General features: G+C 38.1%; 2 protein-coding genes across 2 annotated transcripts; both read left to right on the top strand.

The window, feature by feature from the left end:
• Positions 1-361: 361 nt before the first annotated feature.
• On the top strand, positions 362-10,814 carry pwp2h (PWP2 small subunit processome component). The gene is made up of 21 exons (XM_042513107.2): positions 362-531; positions 1,033-1,145; positions 1,347-1,441; positions 1,542-1,641; positions 2,137-2,280; positions 2,357-2,492; positions 2,598-2,845; positions 3,922-4,065; positions 4,186-4,256; positions 5,054-5,190; positions 5,282-5,430; positions 5,548-5,695; positions 6,442-6,592; positions 7,898-8,078; positions 8,181-8,328; positions 8,580-8,688; positions 9,011-9,076; positions 9,753-9,971; positions 10,050-10,200; positions 10,315-10,389; positions 10,517-10,814. The coding sequence occupies exons 1-21, from the start codon at positions 514-516 to the stop codon at positions 10,680-10,682; spliced, it is 2,769 nt and encodes a 922-aa protein (XP_042369041.2). The 5' UTR covers positions 362-513; the 3' UTR covers positions 10,683-10,814.
• A 780-nt stretch (positions 10,815-11,594) lies between these two features.
• On the top strand, positions 11,595-20,723 carry eed (embryonic ectoderm development). Its single transcript, XM_042513091.2, has 12 exons — positions 11,595-11,754; positions 13,584-13,736; positions 14,016-14,108; positions 14,760-14,825; positions 15,140-15,265; positions 15,947-16,028; positions 17,288-17,379; positions 17,471-17,604; positions 17,687-17,792; positions 18,739-18,897; positions 19,048-19,121; positions 19,816-20,723. The coding sequence occupies exons 1-12, from the start codon at positions 11,635-11,637 to the stop codon at positions 19,940-19,942; spliced, it is 1,332 nt and encodes a 443-aa protein (XP_042369025.1). The 5' UTR covers positions 11,595-11,634; the 3' UTR covers positions 19,943-20,723.
• The last annotated feature ends 127 nt before the right edge of the window (positions 20,724-20,850 follow it).

Genomic DNA, 20,850 nt, shown 5'->3' with positions numbered 1-20,850 from the left:
CCAAATTTAGTTGCTTCACTATCTTATAAAGTGTGAACATCCTCTGTTAAATTTAAATTTGTTAAATTTAAATTTAAATTTAACAGGGTATATATATATATATTTAACAAGGTATATGTGAATATATGAAAATTCTGTGTTTGTATTTGTGTTACCATAAGAGCCAAATACATTACAATACTAAGAGTATAATATTTATTTGTAATTGGCTTAATTTTGGTTTCCCAGATGGAAAGAATAGAAATTTTATACATAAAAAATTTTAAATAAATTAAACAATGAAAAATATTTTATTTTCACGCGTTTACCCTCCCTGCCGTTAGAGGGCGCAGTGTTTCAAATTTAACTCCCCTCAAACCGGATGTGTCAAGTGTCAACAAAATGCAAACACGTGTGATGCAGCGGTAGAGGAAGAAGCATGTGTAATATTTACTGCATATTTACACTTCCACTGAGATATTTAAAGAATTAAAAAGCGGATACATGAGTTGTTTTTAGGGGATATTCAGTAAAATGAAGTTCGCTTACAGGGTAAGTTAGCCGCTGCTAGCTAGCTCGCTAGCTATCGCGAAACAAATGTATGGGAGTGAACGTTAAACCAAACCTCATTCAAAAAATGTTCAATTAAGTATAAAATGTCATATGGTTACATTTAACAATAGTGAAGCGCATTAAGACTTTTTATTAAAAAGTGTTAGCATTCACGCTTATGTTCGGCTAATGTTTATGGCACCAAGTAGCATTTATTACGTAATTTAATCGTTTTTTTTTACCTGTCTTTTACCAAAATAGCTAACGTCAATAACGTCACACAGTTAATGGATCAACGAGTCGAAATTTCAATGAAGTTATAAGTTTGACAGGAAACGTTAATAGTTTAAGTTATTTATTTGAACCTGCTTGTAAGCAAGATGTTTTTTTTTTGTAATATACACATTTTTGAATGGAGCTGTTATTGAGATTTTCAACTGAGACTTACACAGGAACTTATAAATAATTTAAATCAATAAAATCACTGTGTTTCTGTTGTAGTTTTCCAATCTGCTCGGAGCAGTATATCGTCAGGGAAATCTGAGTTTCTCTAAAGATGGCAACGCTGTGATCAGTCCGGTTGGAAACAGAGTCTCTGTCTTCGACCTGAAGAAGTAAGTCACGATTAAATATACGGAAATATGATGTTATTGTCATATGAAGGGTTTTGTGGATGCTGTGCAGAAGCTTTCTGCAAATCAGCTGCAGGAGAGAAAAATATAAATAATGCATGAGCTAATTGGAGTGACATCTTTGTAAATTAAAGCTGTTTAAAGGCAAAACGACACATTTTTTCTCCCTTTTCTCTCTTCTAGCAACACATCAGAGACGTTACCCATCTCTACTACAAAAAATATAACATGTGTGGGTCTCTCCCCTGACGGGAACTTAGCAGTCATAGTTGATGAAGGTAAGATCGTCTCTTTCTAATGTGTGATAAAAAAAACATAAGCAGAAGTTTGTGTCTTTTTGCCAAAAAAACTCAACAAATATCCAAACATGTTGCACAGATGGCGCGGCGTTGTTGGTCAGTCTCATCACCCGAGCCGTCCTTCATCATTTCCACTTTCACAAACCGGTCAACAGCATTCGCTTCTCACCTGATGGCAGGTAAGGATATCTAATGAATCAATGAAATGTTAAAAATCTAAAGACAAATAGCCGCCAAAATGTCTCAGACCCCAAGGTGACATCTGCAAGCAGCAATATTATTATGCATGTAACAATATTATTTTGTCTGATCAACAGTCCAAAACCTAAAGATGTGTAATTTACTGCCACATTTGATGAAGAAAAGTAGAGAATCATCGTGTTTAAGAAGCCATAACCATCAAATGTCTGCTATCTTTGCTTTAAAAATAGTTAAAATGATTGTTAATTAATTTTAAAAATCCACGCATCATAATAAAACATCTTTAATCAGTGCAGAAACAGATAACTTCTATAACATGAGTGTCGTGAGAGCACGTATTTACTTAATTACTCTGCAGTTTGTTAAATTTGACTTAAAGGCTGTGACTCGTACAGACACTTACATTATTTGATTGTGTGCAACAAGTCAAACAGAAATTACGCAGATCTTTGATGTGTTTTTTCTCCCTTTAGAAAGTTTGTCGTGACAAAGGAGAACGTCGCTCTGATGTACCACGCTCCTGGGAAGCAGCGCGAGTTTAACGCCTTCGTTTTAGACAAGAGCTACTACGGTCCCTACGACGAAACCACCTGCATCGACTGGACCGACGACTCCAAGTGAGTCACAGTCCGTCAGACATAAAGTGAATAAGAATAAGAAAAGTTGAATCACGGTTGTGAGTTTTCCCTCCAGGTGTTTCGTGGTGGGCAGCAAAGACATGTCGACGTGGGTGTTTGGAGCGGAGCGCTGGGCCAACCTCATCTACTACTCTCTGGGTGGACACAAGGACATCATCGTGGGGTGTTTTTTTGAGAAGGACAGCCTGGATGTGAGTTTAATTCTGCATTTCATTACTTTGTAGTGTAAGCTGAAAGAATAAATGTGATTTGCGTAAAAATTACAGACAAAATGCTGATATTAAGTGTGTTTTCAGCTGTACACGGTGAGCCAGGATGGGACGCTGTGCATCTGGGAGAGCGACACCGAGCTGGACGGCCTTGTCCTGAAAAAGACCAGAGACAAACCCAAACCCCCGCGGCAGGGGGACGGAGAAGAAGAAGAGGAGGATGATGATGTTGAGGAGATCAGAATAGAAGGAGAGGAGGGCGAGGTGATCAGAGGGAAAGCCGGAGCTCCCAAAGAGAAGAAAACCAAAAACGTTCGATACAAGCAGAGGAGCAAGTAAGACACATCATGACGTCAAAAAATGACAACAGTTTATTGTAAACTCTCAGTCACAGCAGATTTTCAGTGCAGAAGTCCTTCCAAAAAAACACGGTGATGTTCAGATGTCGACACTTTGAGTGGCAGTTGTCCCGCTCTCCATTAGGTTTTTGGCTCTTCACAAAGTGCAGCTTCATTCGTCCCCTGGCTGCTCTAAAAGTATAAAAGCAGCATCAGCATCTGTCATAAAAATCACTACAATTACTCGGAGGTTGTCTCCGTTTAACTTTATCCCGCCTCCGTTTGTGGGCTGAGTTGCACTCGGTGGATCATTTATAGCTGCAGTCGCGGCATTAGGGCTGATTTATATAAACCTTTATTTATTCTGATAAGACTCATTGATATGAAGATCTCATCAAGAATTTAAAATGTATACATCGATCATTATGAATAAAATAGAATAAAACAATTTTACAAATCATAAATTATAATAAAGCAATAAAATACAATAATTAGTCAGTTTAAACAAGTTAAAAACAGATTTTTGAACTGACCCATCTGAACCATGCTATTGTGTTTCAGTGTTTCGTATACAGACACAGATGAAGCCGTCTGTTTGTATTTGTAATTTCATCCGTATTTTTGCATGTTTTCTGAAAGTTTACGGGCAGAAAAAACTGCAGTATCAGCAGCGATTGTAAGGAAAACGCAGCATAGAACGAGTGAGATATGCCTGTTGGATTTTATTCTTTTAAAATAATTTTTAATAGACTTTTTATATGTTTTTCAGTCTTCTAATTATAGGCTTTCTTAAAATACCTTGCTAGTTTTTGTTTGTTTTGTGGGCCAGTTGAAGGCACAGTATACATGCACGTGTGTGCACATGATCAGGATGATACTGTGACGTTATTTTGAGCCAGAAAAAAAACAACCTGTGTAGCTGAGCACCAACGTCGCATATTCATTTCTTTTTAATTAAAGATTCTTCTCTGACAAAGTAAAGATAAATGTCCCACTGTAACTGAAAATGTCAAAATACTCATAAGACTTAAAGCATTTTTTTTCTTTTCTTTTGCCTCAACGTGTGCCTGCAGACACTTTTTCAACAAGGAGGGCGATTTTAACAACCTGACCGCTGCCGCCTACCACAAACCGACTCACATCCTGGTCACGGGTTTCGCCTCTGGAATCTTTCACCTGCACGAACTTCCAGAGTTTAACCTCATTCACTCCCTCAGGTGAGAGAGAAGTTTTTATTTATGAAGTGAATTTATCAGCGTGCTGGAGTAGGAATTTTAAAACTGACAGGATTGACTGACGGGTTGATTTTAAAAGCGCTGTTGTTGTCGTCCTCTCAGTATTTCGGATCAGAGAATCTCCTCAGTGGCGCTAAACAGCTCTGGAGACTGGATCGGCTTTGGATGCTCAGGTAGGAAGTCTTTTCCTCTTGTATTATGTTTCTTTTATTTATTTTTTACTCAATACAGGGTTTGTACGGACATAAACAAACTAGAATAGTCATGGAATTAGCAAATAGCAATTTCTAGGCCTGGAAAAGCTTTGGAAAACCAAATATACCTTGAACGTTTTGGAAAAATCATGGAATTTCGTTTAACAAACCTGTATTATAACACATGATGTGTTCAAGGATCATCAGAAATTAAAAAATCGCACGATAATGTCTGTTTTTACACTTTCTGGCTGTGATAAATGGTGTAATTTTAAAAACCCATGCCCAGGTTTGCAAGACATGTTTTCTTAATAAAAAAAGACAGAAAATGCCCAAAAGTTTCCTTTAAAAATTGTCATTTTTTTTTCCAAAAACAATTAAAACATTTTTTTTGAAAGAAAACATGCCTTACAAACCTCATCACTAAAATAAATAAGCCGAAATAAAAAAACAAAAGTCCCTCCAGAGTGCTAAACAAAACATTTGACATGCCTTCCCCTTTTGTTCACCTCCCCTCCTTTTTCATAAATAACAAACAGTCCCTAACTTATATTTAAATGTTCACTTCTAAATCTTTTCTGAATTCATTTTTTTAAATAAAATATATGTTTAAAAAAAGCTATTACATAGTTTTAAAAAAACAGGAGTATTGATGGTCGCTTTATAAAATTCTCCTCAAGGTAAATAGAAATTTATTGGTAAAAAGTGTGTATGGACCCTGTCAAGATGCACCTGATTTAAAAAAATCAAATGAAATAAATGTGCTGTTGTTTCAGGGATGGGTCAGCTGCTGGTGTGGGAGTGGCAGAGCGAGTCGTACGTCTTCAAGCAGCAGGGACACTTCAACAACATGGCCTCGCTGGCTTACTCCCCGGACGGTCAGTACATCGTGACGGGAGGCGACGACGGAAAAGTGAGTTCTCTGTAATTTCCACTGCAGCGTTTTCACCGTCATATGCAGGGAAATGTGTCAGAAATGGGTGTTTTATTTTTTATCTGCGCAGGTCAAAGTGTGGAACACCAACAGCGGCCTTTGCTTCGTCACCTTCACAGAGCACACCAGCAGCATCACCGGCGTCACCTTCACCTCCAGCGGCTTCGTCATCGTCAGCGCTTCTCTGGACGGGACGGTCAGAGCGTTCGACCTGCACAGGTGACTCCCGCTGGAGCTGGTTCACTTCCAGTATTTAATGGAGACGGGGACTAAAAACAGAAGTGTCTTTGTGTCCAAAGAGACTTTTAAATCCGTGTCTGCTTTCATTCATTACAGGTACAGAAACTTCAGGACGTTCACGTCACCTCGGCCGGCGCAGTTCTCCTGCCTCGCAGTAGATGCCAGCGGAGAGCTGGTGAGCGCTGGAGCTCAGGACTCCTTTGAGATCTTCCTGTGGTCCATGCAGACGGGCAGACTGCTGGAGGTAGGCACCTAATGATAGACATATATTAATATTAATGTGGCTTGTGTTTAACCCGCTTTTCATTCTTCGTTTTTTGATAATTTTGGCTGTGTTCATGCATATAAGCATACATTTTGGCAAGATTGTGTATTTTTGTTTAATCTAATTTCCAGCTCAGCTCCTACAATAAGTCTGAAATACACGGTGGAAACAAAATTGTTGCATTCATACTATTAAGTGCAAAAAATGTGCAACTGACATTTTTGATCCCACAGCCATCAAAACATAAAAACATGCACTGTATTATTTCTTGGTGTCATTTTGGGCTTTTGCCTTGAAATTTGTAATTTTTACTATTTACTATTTTCTATTTTATGTCATTTTTACTTGGCATGTGAAGAAAATACATGCTATTTCCACGAGGTGCACTGTCACAATAGATGCTGGTGCAAATCATTGACATATCCCAGACTGTGATCATCAAAAAATGATAATCTACTTAGCATGTAGTATATTGAAAATAATTTCCTTTTTTTGTAATTTATTTATCCAAAAACATGGTGTCATCATGACAAAAACCTGGCATTTAAAGGGTAAAAAGTCTGAAAATTAATGAATATTCAATATTAATGATTAGGATTGATGTTGGTTAAAAAAGTAATCTCAGTCGAAGTATAAAATAACATTAATATATAATATTTTTTAAGCACCTAAGGGTTAAAAATGCTCTTTTTCACTCTACCTGCCTCCTCGCTGTGATTGTCCAGGTCCTCGGGGGCCACGAGGGTCCAGTCAGCTGCCTGTGTTTCAGTCCGGTCCGGTCCATCCTGGCCAGCGCCTCATGGGACCGCACCATCCGGCTGTGGGACATGTTGGACAGCTGGCAGGTCAAAGAGACACTCCCACTCACATCTGATGGTAAATATTGTTACTGTGTCTTTATGGAGGACAGATCTTTTCAGGTTGTCCTTTCGTCTGTCCCTTTCTCGTGACGGCGATATCTCAAGAACGCCTGGAAATTATAATGGTCATGATGGGAAAAGTGGAATCTCACACACCCATCGGGAAACAAAATTGTCCAGAAAACCAGCCAGAAATGCAGATAGTTCCCACTTCTGTCGGTGCACTAAATACATACCTTTATGATAATACAGTATGGTCATAGTTTTTCTACTCTAGAAAGGGTTGTTTTTCCAATATTTGACATTGATCATCTAAATTTTTCACTGGTTATTAGTAAATTGGACTTAACCTTAATTTTGAGTGGCATTAAATAGTCTTCTGTCTGTCTTTCCTTCAGCTGTAGGAGGAACCCTGAGAATGATACAAAGGGACATTTAAAAGACAAAAAAAGATTATTTATTAAAACAGTATTTTATTTAACTTTATTTTAACATTAATTTATCCATATTTATTATTATAGCATTTTATGGAACTTTATTGTGATGATACTTTGTTTAATTTACCTCAACAGTATTTTTATTTAACTTTATTATATGACAGAAGCTACAACGGCTGCCTCTTCAACCTACAGAGACTGCATCAAGTCGAACAGTTTTATGTTTTTTCCAAATCTGCAGATTTTGCTGCAAAGTGAGCGCTCTTGACTTTGACTTTGCAACCTTTTATTAGCGCCATTATCATCTTTACAAAATCACATAAATGCTGCTCGAACTCTGTAAGAAAAACAAAACAAATCATTGAATTTTTAACAGCCGAATCAGGTTTCGACTGGCGTAATTCTGAGCCTGGTACAGCCCTAGTATCTGCCTTTTTTTAACTTTATTGTCTCTGTAATTAATTTAATACTTTTGTATTAGTCTACAGTAGTTTAGAGGAGATTTCAAGTTTTTAGGGCTGTTTCATGAATTGATTACAAAAGATGCTGCAGGTGTTTAAACTTCTGTGCTGCTTCACTTACAAAACATGGAAGCACTCCAGTCTGTGTGAGAACTCGGCTGAAATATCTTCAGCTCCACTGACTGGGATTAGTAGCAGAGATAAAATCAATAATTGGCTTCCAGATGAATCATTTCAGTACAGTATATTTGGGTAATTTTTCAACCAAACTCAGTTCTTGTGACGAGTATCTTCTCCAGATGCTGCTGCAGACGCTAAAAACGCCGTAACCGGGAAATGAATGAAAATTTACAGCACTGAAAGGTTGACTGTCTCCATAAAAGTTGGTGTAATTTTGATGTATTTGTGTTTTTTTCCTCTCAGGTTTGTCCGTGACGTACCGCCCTGATGGTCAGGAGTTGGCTGTGGCCACTCTGAACGGTGAGATCTCTTTCTGGAACCCACAAACAGCCACACAAACCGGCTCCGTGGCCGGACGCCATGACCTGGAGACGGGCCGCAAAGAGACGGATAAAATCACAGCCAAGCAGTTGGCGAAGGGAAAGTGAGTGATAAAACTTAAATTATTTCCTTTGGTCCAAACCAGAGAGGAAAACGTCTGATTTGACGTCTTTTTGTGGAATTCATTCTTTTTTTGTGCGTCCAGGTCCTTCACGGCGCTGTGCTACTCCGCGGACGGGGAGTCGATTTTGGCGGGAGGTCAGTCAAAGTTCGTGTGCATCTACAACGTGAAGGAGCAGATGCTCATGAAGAAGTTTGAGATCTCGTGCAACCTGTCCTTTGATGCCATGGAGGTACGGCCCTCAGCTCAGACGCAGCTTTTAGAGCAACGCATGATGACGTCACAAACTTCGGTTTCGTGGGAAAGACGTGCAGCTGCTGTCTACTGCAGATACAGAGAATATCAAAAAATAGTGTTTAATGTAAAAGTTGGACTTGTTTCATGGAAAAAAAAACAAGATCCGGAGCAATAATTAGGGCGTCACAAACATGCTCACTTTGTCTTTGAACTTCACTAAATATTTTGGATATGCGTTACCTTCAGGAGTTTCTGGACCGACGGAAGATGACCGAGTTCGGCAGCCTGGCTCTGGTGGACGAAGGAGCTGGAGACGGAAACGGAGTCAACATCAGCCTCCCTGGAGTCAGGAGAGGTACGACGCCCGCTTCAACACTTAAAACAGATACTATTAAGTATAAAAGTACCTGATTTTTCCAAATAAAGTGACAAAAACAAAACCTTTTTCTCCACAACAGAAGTGATATAGTTGCTATAAATGTATTTGGTCTGTTGGAAAATTTAAAAGCGCATTGCTTTTCTCCTTAAACGGGCACATTTTCAACAAAATTGTCATCTAAAGTCGCTTCTTGTTGTTGCTTAATCCTCATGTTTTTGATTGACTTTTTTAAATGTTCTCACTGCAGCTTATATCCGAAACATCTTTTATGTTTCTTTCTTTCCGTGTGTTTTTCCAGGTGATATGAGTTCTCGACACTTCAAGCCAGAGATCAGAGTGAGCTCGCTGCGGTTCTCCCCGACCGGTACGTTTGGAGTAAAAGTCTGACGAAGGAGATAAAAATGTCACTTATGTTTTGGAATTGTAAACGGTTTAATTTAGCACAAAAGTTTTTGTCCTTAAGTCTCTTTGGGATTTAATGCAGATTCACAGCCCCCTATCATAATTTGATATGCAACTGTACGAAAATCAACTTCATCATCTTATCATCTTATTGAATATATATGATATATATATGATGAATTAAAAAGTGTGGGAGGAAAGAAAACTTATATTGGCCACATCACATCTTCTAAATGTAATTTATTTAAACGTTTAGAAGACAATGTGAGAGGAAACTAATGTCAGCAGGAAAACAGACAGAATTATGATATTAGATTTTTTTTATGGTATCCTCTGAAACACTTAAATATTTACATACTAGTGCTAATTGTTTATTGTTACTGTATTTCTGTTTTTATATACTTGTGCTGGTACTTTTTTCTTCGTGTGATAATTCTCTGTGCTGCCATCAGAGCGACTGTAACGAGCCACAAGTTCTCCTCGGGAATCAATAAAGTATTTCTGATTCTGATTCTGAAGTGAAAACACAGAATCCAGAAGAATTTAAATGAAAAACACGCTATTTGTGGGGAAAAAAAACATAATCTAGAAAAACTTAAAACTGACTTCATATGGTTGCGTTTCCCGTCGTTTTTTAGGTCGTAGCTGGTCGGCCACCACCACTGAGGGCCTGCTGGTTTACTCTCTCGATGGCTCTCTGGTCTTTGACCCCTATGACCTCGACCTTGACGTGACGCCGGCGAGCATACGTAAGCAGCTGCGGCTCAAGGAGTGGGCGCCGGCCATCGTCCTCGCGTTCAGACTCAACGAAAAAGCCCTTAAGCAGGAAGTGCTGGAATCAGTGCCGCACGAGCAGAGTAAGTAAATTTTAATGATTAGCTAAAAATGAACTTTTCCTAAAGCTGATGACTGACGATGGATCGTTTGCGCTCCAGTCCCGGTCGTTTGTGGCTCTCTGCCCGACATTTACGTGGAGAAGCTGCTGGGCTTCGTGGCGGCGAGTTTGGAGAAGTCGGGTCACCTGCAGTTCTACATGACCTGGGCACAGAGCCTGCTCATGCTGCACGGACAGAAACTCAAGAACAGGTTCGCTCCCAGTCTCTCATGACTGTTTTTATGAATTTATTTAATTAAGCACATACTTACCGTCTCAGTGTAATTGTGAGTGACTTTACCTGATGATTTTTATCTGGCGTGCAGGTCAGGAGCCATACTGCCAACGCTGCAGGCGCTGCAGAAGAGCATCCAGAGACACTTTGACGACCTGTCCAAACTGTACGTGTCAACAAAAATATTTTTTTCCAGAAATGTTCTTTTTACTGTTCCTTAAATGAAATGTAATTCCACATATCATGTGGTCCCAGTGATTCCTGAAACCCAAATCTTTGTTTCCTTTGCACAGGTGTGACTTTAACATGTACAACATTCGCTATGCGGCGGCCCTGTCGAAGCAGAGGGGCATGAAGCGAGCTGCTGAGGAGGTCGAGGGGGAGGAGGAGGATGAAGAAGAGGACGTGTCTGAGGAGATGAGCGTGGCCTCGGAGGAGGACGCAGACTTGATGCTGTAGACCTGAAGCTAATCCACCTCATTCCAACAATAAGGCAGACTCAGATAATGTTGGACTGTAAATGCAAACATATTTTTGTGTTTTTCAGAAAACATAATTGTAAACATTTTTTATTAAATACATGTAAATGTGCGTGATTTTATGTTTTCCTTTTGCATGCATTTGATTTTAAGATAATTGCAGTGTTCAGTGTGAAGGAGTCACTGAACTGTGAGGACCTGAATGATCATTTCAAGGGTTGCAACGACTAAAATTGGTCATTATTTAGCTTTTATGAAGGCAACAGCAGTGGTAGAGGGCTTTATGTTTTTGGGTTGTCCGTCCCATTCACGTGAACCTCAGGAATCTCAGGAACGCCTTGAGGGGATTTCTTAAAATTTGTCACAGACATCCACTGAGACTTAGATGAAATATTTAGAATTTGGAGGTCAAAGGTCAAGGTTATTGTGATTTTTTTTGTCCATTTTGTGAACACAGTATCCTAAGACGCACGCATATTTGGCACAAATGTCCAATTTGACAAAAGAATAAACGCAAATGTCTAATCGGACATAATGAAGTGATGACGTTTTATATCCAAAAGATCAAAAGTCATCTTCAATATGATGTCATAATTTTCTTGGTTCGATACCTAATTGGTGACACGAATCTTGAAACTGCACATTATAGAGATTTTCTGTGCTGCTGGGTTGAAGATATGTGTGAAGCATCCATGTTTTCACATAATTCTAGTTTAATAATCTTTTTTATTATACAAAATGAAAACAATAAAGTTACCAAGACCCACAACCACAATCACATCTTTAAAAAAAAGCATAGATAATAGGTATTTTACTCATACATTTGAATGAAATGCAGTGAAATTACACTAATTTTCACTCTGACTGTATGGAACTACCCTACCCAGCATCCTCTGCGGCAGCGAAGCGGAAGAGGCGGAGTTCGAGCCAAAATGAGGGAAAATAAGAACATGTCCGAGTCCCCCTCTCAAGCGGGAAAAGAAATACCGGCGAAAAAACAAAAACTAAGCAGTGACGAGAACAGTAACCCCGATTTATCAGGAGACGAGAATGTAAGCAGTTAAAATGTGTCGTTTTTTCGGCGAAAAATGACCCAGAAATAGCTTCTAGCGAGTTAGCATGCTGCTAAAGTAGCCGGCCGGCTAAAGTGGTTAGCTAGCAGCTTTGTTCATCCATACCGGCGAGATGTGATAAAGCTATGAGGATATCAGCTGCTGACCACGTTAGCCTGGCCAAAATACACTTAACATGCTTAGCTACATACTCAGTGACTTTGTTTTTTGTCTGTACGTAATTACAAACGTTATCTTTATGCTCAGACTGCAGTAATTCACGTGCATACCAATGTTAGCGTTAGCACTAGCAGCTAATATAACTTAATTAGTAACAGAAGTAATTGAAATGTACAATGTTGTTGAGTTTATTAAAAACAGCTGTTGAATTAAGTTTTAAAAGACGATAAAAAAACAATTAGGTTAATGGGGGATGTCCAAAACTAACATGAAGGGTAAATAATGTCCGTTATTTTGGTGTACCGCAAGTAGTTATTTAGCTGCTGTCAACAGATGCAAGTTACAAAAAACATGCTCTATGTTAAAGCTATTTTTGCAAGAATAACGTACTGCAAAACCAGTTCCCCTGGACTTTAAGTAGATTATGTAAAGACTGCAGCAAAGGGCGTTTTTGGTTTTTAACTCTGCAGTAAAAAGATGCTAAAATTGTTAACCTTATTTACGAAATAATGTATAAATGTGCATGTATAAATACATTTATTAATCTCAGACAGGAAATTGCATTGTCATAGCCCTGGTATAAGACATAAGTACATTACAATAACAGCGATGGGTTAAAACACAGTGTAAACAGTTTGCAGTTTGCCTTTCTGCTTGTCACTTGTTAGTTGTGTATCTATAAGAGTGTGTGAACAGTTCCAGATACAGCTGACAAATGATTGTTCAGGTTGTAAAGGATAAATATTGATTATTTGTCCTTTGCCTCATGATGCCAATCAATAAAGAGTGTCATTTTTGCAAGAGCAATCTCAAACATGTTCAAATACTATATAGAGTTGCAGCGGGTTACTGGTTTAAACTTGGAAACCCAGATTACATAAATTTTCTTGTGCTGCATTTAGATTCTTTTCATAAGTGTCTAAGCATTTTAATATTGAGCAACTTTGGGGTGATTTCTTTCAAAAAACATAGGGGAAAAGGCAATGAGCAACTTGGTAAGAAATATTCTACATATTGCAACAAATGAGTAGATTTATACTAAAGATTTTAAAAATTAGATTTAATTTATTATTTTCAAAAAATGTGTTAGGAAAATGTCATGGGGGAAAAAAGCAAGGGGGGAAACTATATTCATAAATATCATAATAATTATATAACTTTGTTTAACTTTATCTAATTTTTTGGTTACTTTTTTTGTTGCTGTTTGCCTTCTTTCCATGTTTTTGAGAGAAATCAAGCCAATTTTGCTCAGGTTTCATCGGGTTAAAGGTAAATTGTGCTATGAAAATTGACAGTTCTCAAACCTTGTACATTTTCTCATCTAAGGTATGAAAAAATATTGCAACCAGATGGAGAATCTCACCTATGTGTGTGCATCCCCTTTCCTCATTGACAGCATGTCAGACTTTTTATACATATTTCTAATTGAAAAAATGGTTTCAGTTTTCAGTAATGATCGTGATTGTTTAAACAAAACAAAAAAACCCTTCTGTTTTCTAAGGGCCAGTGTTACTGATAATAATAATAACAACAACTCTGTATTATCATCGGCTGTGAAACTGTAATATTTTATGAGATGCTAAATATCTCTTTCCATTGCAACCCTATTCACACATCTGATTTTTTTGGGTTTTTTTTTGCATTTGCAGGATGATGCTGTTAGCGTTGAGAGCGGGACCAACGCAGAGCGTCCAGACACGCCCACTAACACGGCCAACGCCCCCGGCAGAAAGAGCTGGGGCAAGGGCAAGTGGAAGTCCAAGAAGTGCAGATATTCTTTTAAATGTGTCAACAGTCTGAGGGTGAGTACAGTCATGTCGCCCAGGTTTCATTATTTCCTCTACCCAAAAACATTCAGAAGTGTTAGGGTTTCTATCCACCAGTAAATTAACATTATTTTTTATAGAAATATCCACACGGCATGTCGTTTATCAACAGATCCGTCCAAATTTTACTTAGACAAAGAAGATTTACAGTACAGCACATTCTTATCACATGCCTTCAAAAAACAGCACATGTCAAAGGACTTGTGTTAATTCAGCCTCTGCACTTCGTTAATAATGACATAATGATTTCCACAGGAGGACCACGGCCAGCCGCTGTTTGGCGTCCAGTTTAACTGGCACAGCAAAGAGGGAGACCCGCTGGTGTTCGCCACAGTCGGGAGTAACAGGGTAAGCAATGAGGAGGTGTCTGAGTGATTCCAGACTCATGCAGTATTTTAAAGTGGCACCATCTCTTTATCTTCTGTTGGCCTTCATCAACATTAAAATTATTTATATTGCAGTTTTTTTTAGTTTGTTTGTTGTCTTTTAATGTACTTTAGCTAATAAATGAACTTGAGTAATTGTAGTTGGTCAACATATTATGTGGCTACTAGAGGTTGACAAATATTGGATTTTTAAAAAGCCGTTATAAAAAAACAATAGTTATTATATCTGCAAATAAAAATAGTTAAATTCTCCAATCTAAGCTGAACTAAATAAATATATAAATCTGGAACTGAACATCAAACCAACTGTTATAATAATTTAGGTAGGGGCGATTTTTAATCCTTTGAGCTAATATTTATCCAGAAAGTCAACCAGAGATTTCCAGTTTGACTTTTTGTGTGAAGCCTCCACGCAAAACAGCGATCAAAAATGGGCAGTTTTTCTGTCAGTATTGGGCCAATTGAAATATGGATTTAGTTACTTTTGAGTATTTTGTAAAAAAAAAATGTAATTTAGAAAAAACATACTTTATCAGTCAAACCGATGGATCTGAATCACATGTTGTGATTTCGTTTGTTGTCTTTTTAACTCGTGCTGTCTTCTCTTCTCCAGGTAACTCTGTATGAATGTCACTCTCAGGGAGAAATAAGACTCTTGCAGTCTTATGTCGATGCAGACGTATCCTTTCACACGTTTGAGGTGTTTTTTTTAAACGTCCTCATGTCATTCATTCACTCAGACACACACCAGAGTGACAGGAAACATACAGACATATTTAAATACTTTGCTGCTGACCTTAACCCAAAGATCTTTGAAATTCTGTCTAACAAGATCTTTTATTCAACAAGATAAAAACCGCAGTGTTCTGTTTCTGCACGTTGTTGCAGGGTCACTGCAGGTATTTCTCCCGACCACAGAGGGGAAATCTGCTTTAGTTTAAAGATCACAGGGGGAGTTTTTATTTCACTTTCCTTGACTAAACTCGTGCAAAGGCAGACGAGAACTTCTACACGTGCGCATGGACCTACGACACCAACACAAGCCATCCTCTGCTGGCCGTCGCCGGGTCCCGTGGCATCATCCGGGTCATCAACCACATCACAATGCAGTGTATCAAGGTGATCCGTCTTCTCTCAACACGCTCAGTATTCACACCCTCTTCCTATTTTGTTGCACTATGATTTGTGGTGTAAGCCAATTTTTATTTAGATTTTATGTGACGGATTTACACTTAATAGTCGAAAAGTTGCACACAGCCCCAGAATGAGCTTTGATTCTACGTTTTCACATCACATTCAGAAAAGCACAGGTGTAACTTTCGTTAGGACCCCTGAAGAGAACGGAGCCATCGTTAAATTACGCAATTATTTGTGGTCTCTAAAAAAAGGCTGTTATCGTTGTTGTTGGTTCACTCACGGCCGAAGCTTCACCGTGCTTCATTTGCTCTGCTGCGCCATCGAGTGGACAATAAATGTAAAACAGGCAGAGTGATTATAATGACACCATGGCTTTGGAGCCATGAATTGAATTGTGCTTAAATGATAATACCAATAAACCAATAAAATACTCATTAATAAGCTCGAATAGATTGCAAACAAATGCGCAATGAAGTCAATAAAACGTGAGGGGACGGTGGAGGTCCGTTGTGTTTTTGTTGCCCCTTATATTTGGAATCGCACATATAAATGTGAATACTTGTGCACGGCGTTGTCCTTTTAGCCAAATGTTAAAGATTTCATTTTCATGGCTGCAATTATTAGATTCTGTCTACAATTACATTTTCTTTTGTTGAAATCCAGCATTACGTAGGTCACGGGAATGCCATCAACGAGCTCAAGTTTCATCCGAGGGATCCAAATCTGCTCCTGTCTGTCAGCAAAGGTAAAAACCTTTCACCAACAACAATAATACAATTACACTGTGACTCAGAAAAGCCAGTAAGAAGACAGTTTGATGCGTTTTTTTTAGGGTAAATACAACATCAGTGACATGTGAGACGACCATATTTTTGAGATGTAATAACATTTATTTTTATGGCTTTATAGACCTCATTTGACACTAAAAACACTTAATTACTAACATCTTTGTGGCAACAGCTCTTCTATAAAGCTTTATGTAAATACTGGATAGTCCTATTTTTTTTTAAATTTTTTTTTACGACCATGTGACTGTCAGGTGGTTCTTTAATCTGCGCCTCTCACGGCCCAGGTAACAGCCGACAGCAGGGCTCGCCTGATAAGGGTCATGTGAAGTTTAATCTTTTATTTCATCAAGTGAATGTTGACTGTGCACATTTCATTTTTTTCCACCGAGAGCCTTTTAAATTCTCACCACGTACGTGCCCAGAACATCCACCTCGCCTCGCCGCAGTTAAAGGGCATCAAGATATTCAGTGTTGGGTCGGTGTGACTGAGGTGTCACTCATTTCATTCAGCTGCTGCTTCGCTGGCACGACCAACAGCTGCAAGTGATGAATTCATTCGATCGTAAGAAAAAAAAAACATCATCAACCGTTGTTTATTCAGGGAAAATTGACCGTGCATTTAAGCTTTTTCACAGCAGCGTCCTGAATTCACATTTATTCGGATAAAGGGATATGAGAGCAATAAATTCAATAAAAACAAACAACTAGCAGCAATGGCTGTCAAAAGTTATAAATTGCATTAAAATCGGTGAAAAGGATGAAAAAAAGATTAATTGGCAAACAAATCTGCAGCTAGTGAAAAAATGCACAATAACACAACAGAAAGAAAAAGTAAAAATAAAGACAATAAATAACGATTATGTCTGAATTATCAGAGCAGAAGCTCTGTACAGGAACTATATTATCCAGCATAAACCTGATACCATCTGCAGACACGTACCTATTTAATTTCAATACATCTTGTAACTTTTTCCATTTATTTGGTGCACAAAAACTAAAATCTAACATGCCAAGCTCAGTACCGATCTGAGGAGTTTCAAGGGATCAAAATTTCTGAGCGTTTGTGATGAGAGGCAGATTTTATAGTAACCGCAGTTCGCTTTTTTGTGGAAAATTTCTTTATTATTTTAGCTCTCTTTTTGATCTCTGCCTCCACTCGAGAGAAAAACGTGTGAATGGATGTTTTTATGAATTTGTGACCGTATTGTTTCCTCAGATCACGCCCTTCGTCTGTGGAACATACAGACCGACACGTTAGTGGCAATATTTGGCGGCGTCGAAGGTCATCGAGATGAAGTCCTCAGCGCTGTGAGTGTCCAGTTAAATCTTTGAACGTCACTAAACCTCAAACAACAAATGGATTTAAATATTTTTTTAAATGTATATATTCCCGCTGCAGGATTTTGATCTTCTGGGTGAAAAGATAATGTCGTGTGGGATGGACCACTCCTTAAAACTTTGGCGGATCAATTCAGAGAGAATGCAGAAAGCCATCCGAGGGTCGTATGAGTACAACCCCTCCAAGACCAACAGGTAAAAAAATCCATGTCAGTTTTTGTTGGCTGTCAGATCTTCAGCTTTTATGTCTGTTTATTTATTTCTCTTTTTTCTTCAGGCCTTTTGTCTCACAGAAAATTCACTTCCCCGACTTCTCAACACGAGACATCCATCGAAACTACGTGGACTGCGTGCGGTGGCTCGGGGACCTTATTCTTTCCAAGGTAAGCTATTGTGGTAGATTATGTCGTATTGACACGTCGCTCTGGATCGATATGTGGATTCGACGATCCAGTGTCATCGATGCAAAATGAAAAAACATGGTTCATATTATCAGCTTTGAAATACGCCTTTATTTTGAAATTCCAATGGCACGCCAGTCTCACTATTTCACCATTTCTGTAGTGTTCAAAAAGGGAAAAAAGTTACTGAAAAATCAATAAAAATATCCTTTTGGCAAGTAATTCAACATAATTATTCATTATGTAAAAGCAAAAATATGCTTTTATAAAATATTTTGCAAAATTTATTAAAATCCTAAACTGAAATCTGTATTCGTCATTGTAGGTTATTATGTGTAGAAGTCATTGCAAAAAAAGGAAATTAAATCAGTTTTAAATTAATCAATTAAATTTACTTTTTGGGCAATTAATTCAATACAAATATTCACAATGTCAAAGCAAAAACATGCTTTTATAAAATATTTTTGCAAATGTATTAAAAATCCCTAACGAAAAATCTTTATTCTTTATTGTAGGTTATTACGTGTAGAGTTTGTTGCAAAAAAAGGAAATTAAATCAGTTTGAAATTAATCTATTAAATTTACTTTTTGGGCAATTAATTCAACACAAATATTCATAATATCAAAGCAAAAACATGCTTTTATATGCATTTTTGCAAATTTATTAAAAATCTTATACTGAAATGTCTATTCATCATTTTGGATATTATCTGTGGAGCTCTTTGCAAATAAAGGAAATTAAATCAGTTTTAAAGTAAAGTTTTCATAGTAAAGTACAAAATAACGTGGTCTGCTACAGTGATGTTAAATATGTTCTGCTCCTAATTTCACATTTGTCTGGTAAAATGGTCAAAATAAACATAAAAACATAAATCACTGGTATATATGTTTAACGTGCTCTTTATTTATGTTTCGTGTGTCGCTGCAGTCGTGTGAAAACGCCATCGTCTGCTGGAAACCGGGAAAGATGGAGGACGACATCGATCACATTAAACCTAATGAGTCCAATGTGACGATTCTGGGACGCTTTGATTACAGCCAGTGTGACATTTGGTACATGCGCTTCTCCATGGACTTCTGGCAGAAGGTGAAGGTTTTTGTGGAGCTGCAGACGTTTGTGACTCATTTGTTTCGTTAGTTGAGTGTTTTCAGCCGCAGTCCCGGTGCTGAAGGTGCAGCTCAGATCCAGGTTTCGGTCTGTCGCTGATGTTTTGTCTCCTGTGATGCTGATTTCCAGATGCTGGCTCTGGGAAACCAGGTGGGGAAGCTTTATGTTTGGGACCTGGAGGTGGAAGACCCTCATAAAGCAAAGTAAGTTCCAAAAACGTTTTTTCCAAACAGACAAGTTAAAAACATAAGAGTATGATGTTTTGTTATAACTTACAACTACCCAACAGTTTATACAAGCACGGCTGAAATGATTAGTTGATTAATTCATTAACTGACTGACAAAACATTGATTACCAACATTTAGGTTTTTTTTTTCCTTTTTTTCTTTTTTTTTTTTAAATAATTTTGAGGTTTTTTTATTTTTATTTTTTATTTTCCTCCAATTTTATTTTTGGTACTTTAATACAATGACCTGATTGTCCTTGCAAACTCACTCATTAACATTTTTATTAACTTTTACAAGTAACAGAGTATTTTTACAGTGTAGTATTGGTACTTTTACTTCCGCTAAAGATGTGAAGAACAGATAAGACAGTTTTCATCCTCGTTACACTTATGAAAAAGCTGCACATGAACACAGCAAAGCGACAGACAACAAGCACATTATGTTCTGAACCCAAATGTTGGGAACTAAGGTTTCTGTTGAAATGGAGAACCGTCCTGTTGACCGCGCTGAACGCAGAGTGGAAATCAAACATTTGTGCGTGAGGCTCAGTGTGAAATACCTGCTGCTTTTGGTACATTGCAGTCCGCATGTATGGATTTTCCCAGGCTGCATTTGTGAAAACGTCTTTTTAAAGCGACCAAATCTAAAAGTGTCCTCTCTGGTCTCCAGGTGCACCACACTGACCCTCCCCAAATGCACGTCGGCCATCCGGCAAACCAGCTTCAGCCGCGACAGCAGCATTTTGATAGCCGTTTGTGACGACGCTTCGATCTGGCGCTGGGATCGCCAGCGCTGAACAGAAGACGAATTTTTGGTTCCTGTTGCTTCCCGACCTGCTGTACAGATCTACACTGCAAGAAATGTCCGTTTGAACATTTAATCTCACATGTGGTCTAAAAATACAGTATTTCCTTTAAAAATAAGCGAGAAATCATGCCAAGACAAGATGAGATTATTCCTTTTGTTTTCATGTCCTGTTTGTGTGCTGGCAGGATGTTTGACGACACGCTGGATGTTGGATGAATGAACGTTTAATATCCAACAAAACATCAGTGGAGATCTGGGGATTATTCCTTTAAATATAAAAAACAAACAGATGGACTTTGGTTCAAATCATGATAAATATTTTAACTGAAGTAGAATTTAAATGTTGAGGAGCGAGACGTCGGTGAAATGTGTGTGCCTTCTAGATTTCTATGCAGTCTCATTTATTCAAACATGAATAACAACAAAACAAGTGGAATCATCTCAATCAACTTTTGGTCACGTTTTAGAAAAAAAAAACTTAAAGACACAACAGATGAAATGACTTAAGAAGGATTTTACTTGCAGTGTGCCACGTTTTTTTTTTTAATTTTTTTTTTATCTGTAAGTCCACACACAAGAAATGAAGATTTTTGTGGGATTATTTTTGTACATTTCTTTGCATCGTTTTATTTTAAACGTCCTGTTTGCTTCGACGCCTCTCCTCTTGCTCGCTCCTCCACATAAACACACTTTGACTGTTGCATCTTTACAGTAAAACCATTTGACTTTAGAGGCTTTGAGTACTCAATAAAATGTATTTTGTAAATATACTCGACCAGTTTTTGCAGTTATTGAGTGTTAAAAAATATCTGACACTAAGCTTGGGTGCTCATGAGGCGGTAAATCTAGTTTGGCTAAAAAAAATCTGGAAAATGTTGTGTTTGTTGTCATTGTCAG

Source organism: Plectropomus leopardus, chromosome 24 (assembly GCF_026936395.1).
Source record: "Plectropomus leopardus strain MGB_pleo_1.0 chromosome 24, ASM2693639v1, whole genome shotgun sequence".
Classification (NCBI taxonomy): Eukaryota; Metazoa; Chordata; class Actinopteri; order Perciformes; family Serranidae; genus Plectropomus; species Plectropomus leopardus.
The sequence above is the reverse complement of the archived record's forward strand: the minus strand, read 5'-3'. Positions and strand labels throughout refer to the sequence as shown.